Raw genomic sequence first — 8,581 nt, 5'->3', positions numbered from 1 at the left:
ACTTGCCTTGGATCAAAGGTCTGCATGTTACCAACATGCCAAGAGATAAAACAAATACATTTTACTTCAAAAAAAGTGCAGAAAACAGAGGTGTTCAGCAGAACAGAAGGGAATAAATGTAGGAAAGGCCATGTGCACACGTGCCCCACAGGCAGGTGAAGGAAAGGACGGAGCCCTGGTGCTCACACCCCCTCCCTGCAGAAGGTCCTCCAAACCCACTCTGGACTGCACCCTTCTACACCAGTCTTGGGTTTTCTGATTTTGCCTTGGTGCTTGCTGTGGGGAGTGACGCTTAGGCGCCAGCCTGAGGTGGTGACACCAGCATGCCGCCAGGGAGCAGAGCCTGGCAGGCTGGGAGCCCAGGGACCAGTGCTTGCCCTCTGCCCGCACCTCTACAGCTCCAAACAGCTGTACCCAGGGCCAGAGCAGAGGCTGCCCAGGTAATTGCCCGCCACCGGCAGCACCTGCAGAGAGGGAGCCCAGGCAGAGACCTGATATGTGTCCAGCTGCTGTCACTGCACTTTGGCAACTGACAGAGGAAACCCCTCCAGTGTCTCCCCAAAGTCCTGGGCACCTGTGGCCTCAGACCCTCTCCAAAACAGCAAGCAGCCGCTGACACCAGCACTGCCCATGGCAGCAGCACTGGCGCTTCCTTGCTCCCAGTGGTGCTGTGGGAATGGTGCTGGGCACCCCTTCATTTCCTCCTCCAAACAACTGACCTGCTGGGACACAGTAAGGACATCTCTTACTGTATGATCTGTGTTGCATGAGGAAATAAATTGGGATTCAGGTTATAAGTGTGTTATTGCTATGTTTATAAACACCGATTAAAACATGGTAACAGTATTTTGCTTAAACAGGCAAGCTTATTTATTAAGACAGGCTGCATAGAAGGAAGGTACATTTAAGGCATTGTTTCCATTTGGACTGTCTGCATCCCTCTCATTTTCTTGAAAAGTGGCCATCTGCCATATCAGCATGTTCCCATCTTGAAAATTTGGACGTTCTTTTTATTTTCACTGCAAGCAGAAGTCAAATATTTTAGAAGAGAAGCAGTACACTTGAATTTAACAGAGACATTTTATAAAGCAGACTCTCCCATGTATTTCTGTGTGTTCAATTAAATGCAGCAATTCATTTAACTCCATCACTTACGGCAAACATTACTGCAAAGTAACTGTGATGCAAAGATTTATGAATCACACACATAGAGCAAGTAACTTACCAGAGACATATGCACTTCAGGCTTTGTTATGTATAAAAACCTGACAAAGCCATTCACAAATTTTAGAAGTATCAAACCACCTGACAATCTCCCAGTGAGGTTTAAAGTGTCCATTACAAAGCACTAATGCAAGTCAAAACTTGACACTCCCTGAAGTAGGATCAGTCCTAATGCTTACAAAATTTCCCCCTTTCACATGGGAATTCAGTGGGAAGGGTGTGCATCCTGATGCATCTCTGCATCCCAGGCTTCACTAAAATCTGAACACTGAAATCTTCTTTAAAGAAATTTTAGCCAAGTCTCCCTTAGTTTGGCAACATTAGGTTTTTTTTTTTCTTTGGAAATCCCACACATGGTACTTTGGGGTGCTGCATTTACAAGTCTCAGTTTACCAAGCAAGTGTAGATACAAAAAAAAAGTGATAGAATGCAATCTGCCCTAGATCTTCAGTTCACTTCCCTATCTTAATACAGTCAAGCTGGTTTACTCCTCACAAAATTCAAGAGGATTATGATTACTCAAGAGCAGGGACAATGTCTACTAATAATTGTATCAGGGATCTTCTAATCAGAGGTAGTGGAGTTGATAAAAGCAAAAAATCAAGCCCAGGGGATGTAAAACATGTAAAAATACAAGGAAAAGTTCTGGCTGAAGGACAGCCCTTATGCTAAATAAACCCTGCAGAGTCAGCTCAAGCTGCTGTGTCTGTGTCCAAAGAGGTGTTTGGGGTGCTGCCAGGCTGCTTTAAATTAAGATCAGCTATTGTCACTACTAAGGGACACTAAGTGTAGAAGAGACCTTGGATTTCCATTTGAGCGCTCACTTCAGAATGGAACCCTTTGTGCTATGTGTTACGCTGTATTCAGGAATCTACCATGTGCCTATCTGGAACTGAAGGGTCATGCCTAAAAGATGAAACATCCTAGAAAGGTAAGGCTGGATCTTAAAGCCCTTCATGCTGCTCAGAGAAATATCAAAGTTACAGTTTAGGTTGTGAGACACTCTTCTGTCTGTATTGCCACAACATGGACTCAGCACTTCTCTTTGGCTTCTAGTGTACTGATTTCAGTCCATTTCTCCAGATCTCTGGGAATTTTGATACTGTCCAGTGTAGATCTTTGTATGTCATACCATTTTGCAAATATTTATTGTCTTGTTTCTGATATCAAATTAATTATAATAATACTGAATTATATACTACATTTAAAGGAAATCCCAGCTCCTTCCAGTTTGACTGTAAGATGCTGACTACTGCTTTTAAACCACAGCATTTCAAACTGCTGCGACTTCACCTTCTAACAACTTCAGCTGAGTAACTCTGCTTATGCACTTATGCAAATGTCAAGTGAAGCTATGTAAAATGCCTTGTTAATGTCATGGAGCCATACTTCCACTCTGCTAGGCCAGTTATCTTGCCAAAAAACTAAATCTCATGGATTTGATCAGATTATTTCTGACAAATCTGAATCAGCTTTGCTTACTCTCTTTTTACCTCTGGTCAGTTGCTTAATAACTTACTCCAACTTCGTTCTAGGCAGCAAAGATGAGCAGGCTCCTAACATGTAACATGCCAGCACCTCTTTTCCCCCTCTTTTCACAGACTGTACTCTGTGTGCCCTTTGATTCCCTGGTTGTTATTTTTTTCCAGACTGTAGATTTACCAATTCTTATTGCAATTTGTCATTTGCTTGTGTAGTTCGTGGTGCACTCTGGTGAAAAGGTTACCGTATTCTGCAGATCAGCATGCCTTAAACATACTTTAACACACTTCATCACTATCTTTAAAAGATTACTTCCTTAAGTGTCCTTTGACACTTCCCTTATTCTGGCCTATGTTCCCTCTATTTTGGTGATCTGAATTTTGTACATGCCCATCACTGCTGTTGTTGTTCTCTCTGCTGGAGACAGAAATAATGTTATTCATTTACATAAATTCCTTTCACCATCAAATTAAATTCATAAGCAGTTCCTCTGAGTTTGTATTGTGAGGATGCTCTGTAGATGTTTCCTGTCAATCATAATGGGGGGTAACAATGCTCATACTTAACTGATATTCTATGTTTTCAATTTGTTTTAAAAAATATTAAATTGTTAAAGATTAAAATATACTTTCTCAAATATTAGATCATTTTCTCAATTTTTAAACAATCTGAATGGCAAAATAGTATTTTCTCATAACATTTGGCTTTCATACAATTCTCTGTGAAAGGAAGTACAGGAGACTGGATATTGAATGTAAACATTTTCTAGTAAAAGCTATATTTTGGGTGGGATATTTCATGTTTTCTGATGGAGAGCATGGAAGAGTCTGTCATTATACTAATGGCAATGTGGCACTGTATGAACATGACAGGCAACCCCCCTCTGAGATGCTCTTCCTTAAGAATTATGAAAGTGAATATTCAGTACTCCCAGCTAACTGAATCCAGTCTAAGCTGTTTACAGGTATCATGACAAAAGCTGTTGTAAGAGATTGACAGTTGAGAAGACATGGATAAAACTGCAGTTTAACAGAGCACGAACCATCCAAAGCCAATAATCTATCAGTTAATTGGGATGTGAGGGTGAATATAGGGAAGGGAAGGGAAGGGAAGGGAAGGGAAGGGAAGGGAAGGGAAGGGAAGGGAAGGGAAGGGAAGGGAAGGGAAGGGAAGGGAAGGGAAGGGAAGGGTGGCAATGAAGCGACTACCTGTTTGAAAGGCAGAGCACACATTCATTTGAGTAGGTCTCTCCATCGGTCCCACACACTGGGTTGTAGTCCCTTGGACATCCAGGCACACCATACTTGTCGCAAGCAGGCTAGGGAAGACAGGTACATAAGAAGTCTAAGATACATCATTTGAAACAAGCCTCTCATCAGCTTCTGAAGAATAGTGGCACACTTGTGCACTGAAAGGAGTGGTCAATGGGAGCTGGCAGAGTTATAAAGTGCCACATTATCTTCCATGGTTTTATGGGAATTTACAGCTTGAGGCTTCGCTTCTACTGCCTGGCGCAGCTTGAGCTGTGGTGTCAGGACATATGGGTACTACAAAACACAGCTCCTTCTGACATCTTAACACTAGCAGCACAGATGGATGGTGAGATTCCGTGAAGCGTAACCGCAGATGGAGCTGGTGAGAGATGGAGATCACCAGGGCATATGTGCTGCAGCACTTAGCAAGAGCCTGCCAGGCTTCTGGGGTCCCTCAGCTGTGGGAAGAGACCACTTGGGGCATCTTCTGGTGCTGAGCGGGGCTCTGGAGCCAGAGTCAGGTGTTCCCCTAGAGAAGGGGCAGCCCGGCACCGGGGGCCCGGTTGGCAACATGGAGGGCAGGGGGGATCGTCCTTCCCGGGGACGGCGGGGCAGGCTGCACTCACCGGGACGCTGGCATCGGCTCCGGGACATGAGAGGAGCCCTGTGGAGAGTAGTAGGTGTTAACGGTGCCTCGTCCTGCCCGGATTCGCCCCCCACTTTCCCCGGGACCAGCCCGTGTCCGTCACCGATCCCGTCCCCCATCAGCCGGTGTCTGGTCTCGGCATCCCCCGACCAGCCGGAGTTCCGGTACCGTCCTGTGCCGGTTCTCCTCCCTGCCCCGGGATGGCTGGTGTCTGCTGCCGGCTTAGATTCGGCGGCCGCATCCCCCAAGCTGGCCGGTTCCCGCTACCGGATCAAGTTTCCCCTTCCCTGGGGACGGAACGGGCCGGGGCACGGTATCGGCACGGTTCCCTCTTCCCCGGGACCGGCTCGCCCCCTCCTCCCCCGACCGCCACTGCCCCGGCGCCGTGCGCCCGGTACCGGCGAGGAGAGCAGGCAGCAACACCAGCACTGGCACCGGCACAGCCATGTCCACCAACGGAGCAACGGGCGGGGGCGCCGGGCGCAACGGCCGCGGCGGAGCGCGGGGGTGGGCACGGGCGGGAGCGCCGGGCGCTGGGAGGAGGTGTGGGGCACTTGGATGCCGTGGGCCGCGAGGTCCTGGGGGTTGAGGAGCCGTGAGGCACCCACGGGAGTGGGAAGGTGCCGTGACGCACCGGAGAGGGAGACTGTGGCACCCATGGGGCTGGAGGCGCCGGGAGAGGTGGGGAGGGATGTGCTACCGTCTCACCTGTGGGCTTGGGGAGGCAGCTAGCAACTTCAGAGGTTTCTCCAGGGGTGTATGAGGGATAGGGACCCTTCCTTGGGGTGCTGGGCTCACGTGAGGTTAAGGTGCCCAAATGCTGCTCTTAGCAAGGAAGTCTGGGCCTGCCCTACCAGTAGGGGTCACTTATCTCTGCCATTTCCACTGAGAACCCCCAAAATATCCTGCAGTCAGCAGCTAATGAAGCTCTGCAGTGCAGAAAATTTACCAGGACCATGCTCATGGAACAAAAAGCTTTAACGTCAGGGCTGTAAAGGGGAGCAGCAGAGTTAGTGGCAGGTGCCTGGCTGTGATTTCAGCGTTCCCCGGGTGTTCCTGCTTGACTTCACCTCATTAGTGTTGTGCTTTGATTGCAGAATATCTTGAGCAACACAGGGAAGTTGGAAATACATGTGCAGTGCCATGTGGCTGTTAAGATCATAGCCCGTCTTGTCATAAACTTACATGAGATGGCTTGTGCTGATTTATGAGTATGTCCCTGCGAAGAAGAGAAAATTAATACAACCCAGCAATCAAGCCAACCTGTGTACATCCGAAGTCATGGGGATCCAGGCTGGTGGGCGCTGGAAAGGCTTGGCACACTGTCCTGCTGTGTGGGTATCAGTAGTTAGCTTAGCAGAACTCAAGGGTTAGCTTTACACAGAGTTTGGCTCTGGAATTGTTTTTATGCAGCCTCCTAAAATCTAGGTTATGGGCTTCACATAAAATGGCCTATGCCTGTGTATAAGAGCTGGCGTTTAGACCCGTCAAGTGTTTTGATATGTCCCATACAGGTACATATGCAGGCATCTCACACATCCTTCTTGTCTCTGTGTCAGCTTTTCTTCTGTGTGTTTCTGACAGGTGTGCCTTGCCTGCATGGCCTCATAGTGAGGTTATTTTATTGTCTGCTGAGTGTGTTTTTGTTCCTCCAGGCAACCTCAGCCAGTTGATTGTAGCATTAGATTTCCATTCAGAGCATATCTTTGAAGTTACTACCCATCACAAGCAAATGCCTCTGGGCTTGGGCTTGCTTAAAATTAAGCAAGACGCCTAATCAGAATGTTTTGTGGCTGGTGGAGCACGTAGAGGGGTATTTCTCTCTGCTTAATCTCCTTCCCTAGCTTTTGACCCCAACTTTGCCTGCTAAGCTGTTTGAGAAGAGAGCATCTTTCTGTTACCTTGTTATTGGTGGGGTGGTTGATGGATTTGCCATCCTTGGGGGACCTTTAAGTCCCAGAGAGATTTCCTTGGGAAAAGGAGCATCAGGGGGTTAAATACTGGCAAGTCAGGCCAGGGTGGGTTTCCTTGCTTCTTGAAGGTGTGATTTTTTTCAAAGGAAGAGCTGCCAACTGAAGGTGAAGAAAGCAAAACCAAGGATAGGAGTTAATTCTTAGATGTTAATTTCTTAAGTTCATGGCACTAAACAGTTAAACACAAAGCTCTTGCACAGAGATGTGTTTGCACAGGGAAAAACCCAAATGCAACAAACTAAGATCTCTATGCCCCAGCTGTTGGCAAGCTTTCCCTGAACAATTCTAGCAAACACAAAATGGTTGTGTACTGTCATCATGTCACCTAGGAGAACATCTCCCCTCTCCCCGCCCCATATATTCTCCATGCAACTGTATTTTCCAATGAGTTAACTACATGCTCATCAATTTGTTGCACTTGATCCCAGATAAACAGGGTCAATGGGACAATTTTGGTTTAACATCCTTTCAGTTGCCTCTCAGTGACACCAATATTAACTCATTCAAAGCCATGTGTTCTGTCTTCGATGCTTCTCCTTGATATTGCAGAGACAATATATAAAACTAATCTGCAAGTGCTTAATTAACTCTCAACAGGACACTTGTATTTTAACTTGGTGCCAGTCCAGCCTCAGTGCTGAAAGCATTTTGTTTCACTGTTCAAATTCTCTCCACTGAGAGTATTTAATTTTGTCTTATTTGAATAATATTTCAGATATAGGTTTTTAGAAAAGGGAAAATGAAAGATAAGTTATATAACTTTTCTTCTGGCAAGATGGAGCATCTCCTAGAAAATACCCTTTTTCTTCCATAAATTGTTAAGAACTGGGGGCAAGGAAGATGATAGTTACACAGAGGGCTTCTTAATAGCCTTTGTATTCTTTTAGTGCATTTCTGATACGAACGCTGAGTCACTGGAAAAGAAAATTTCAGAATTATTTGCATATCTCCTAGAAGTTATCTTCTTGTTAACATTAGGTAGCTGATTAATAAACATGGAAGATAATAATGATCCTGGCATATAGGCTGCAGGGAGCAATACATAATTAGAAGTTACATCCCTACAGAGAAGGTCTGCTTCTGCCTTATGCTTAGGTGAATAAGCCTCTGCGCTTGGAAGCTGGAATTTATTTGAACTTCAGTCACTTTTATAAGTAAATGTGTATAACTCATTGAAAGGAAAAAGTTCCTTTAGTGAGTTTATAGGTACTTCGTATTCTTCTGCTGCCCAGTAGTTAGGTACTAGCAAGACTGTGATCCAACACATAGAGATTTTGTGACTAAAATATGTTAAGAGCAGCAGAATTGACTAAGGGTGGGGTTTACAACAGAAGTGCGTGCCTGTATCCTTCTCTTGGAGTAAAGAAATGTTGCACATGGGAGTCTGTGTTTGGCCTGGACAACAAAGGGCATAGTTCAGAGCCTCAGGTTCACCTCAGAAGAAAGTGGTTATGTAGGAAGAAGTGACTGAGTATTTACCATAACTTCCAGCAGGGTTGGCCTGTAGTCTGGCTGTGTCTTGGAAGAAACAGAATAAAACCAGCTGCTGAGCAAAACCTTTGGGGTTGAAACCCTTCTGGTACTCCTCGGTCTTGCTGCTGCTCCAGGGAGTGCTAGTCAAGTGCTTCTAGAGATGTACCTGCTGCTAAGACTGGCCATTGACCATGATCACCCTAGTGATGGTGACAGGAAGGTGAGGTCTTTTGATGGCTTTGCCTATGCAGTTTATGCTCAGCCACTCATGACTGCCCTGCTTGCTGGACGTACTCGACTGCTTGGGTCTGCCTGTGGGAGTGTTTCCTCTCTTTAATCAGTTCAAATCAGCTGGGTGAGCAAAGACCTACTGCTAAAAATCCACAAGTACCCCAGCTACATTGGGCTGAAGTGGCAACCTCTGGCACAAGGTCATGGCACAGGTGGCCCCAGCTTATTCCAGGATGAGGAAGTTTGTTCCCTGTCTTCCTAAACCAGGCTAAGCAAAACAGGAATAGTTTTTGTATACA

General features: G+C 46.1%; 1 protein-coding gene across 1 annotated transcript; it reads right to left on the bottom strand.

Moving 5' to 3' along the window:
* Positions 1 to 846: 846 nt before the first annotated feature.
* Positions 847 to 5,155, bottom strand: SPINK2 (serine peptidase inhibitor Kazal type 2). The gene is made up of 4 exons (XM_065061502.1): positions 5,004 to 5,155; positions 4,586 to 4,623; positions 3,915 to 4,024; positions 847 to 1,019 (listed from the first exon to the last, which is right to left on the bottom strand). The coding sequence occupies exons 1-4, from the start codon at positions 5,050 to 5,052 to the stop codon at positions 974 to 976; spliced, it is 243 nt and encodes an 80-aa protein (XP_064917574.1). The 5' UTR covers positions 5,053 to 5,155; the 3' UTR covers positions 847 to 973.
* Positions 5,156 to 8,581: the final 3,426 nt, after the last annotated feature.

This window comes from Columba livia, chromosome 4 (genome assembly GCF_036013475.1).
Source record: "Columba livia isolate bColLiv1 breed racing homer chromosome 4, bColLiv1.pat.W.v2, whole genome shotgun sequence".
Lineage (NCBI taxonomy): Eukaryota > Metazoa > Chordata > Aves > Columbiformes > Columbidae > Columba > Columba livia.
Note: the sequence above shows the minus strand (reverse complement) of the source record. Positions and strands in the feature narration are given on the sequence as shown.

Bases quoted from the DNA above. Each gene is read 5' to 3' on its own strand.
- SPINK2 (XM_065061502.1), bottom strand. From the start codon at position 5,052: ATGGCTGTGCCGGTGCCAGTGCTGGTGTTGCTGCCTGCTCTCCTCGCC. The intron at 4,624-5,003 runs GTACCGGGCGCA...TACTCTCCACAG, and splicing joins GCTGCCTGCTCTCCTCGCCG to GGCTCCTCTCATGTCCCGGA. The intron at 4,025-4,585 runs GTGAGTGCAGCC...TGTCTTCCCTAG, and splicing joins GAGCCGATGCCAGCGTCCCG to CCTGCTTGCGACAAGTATGG.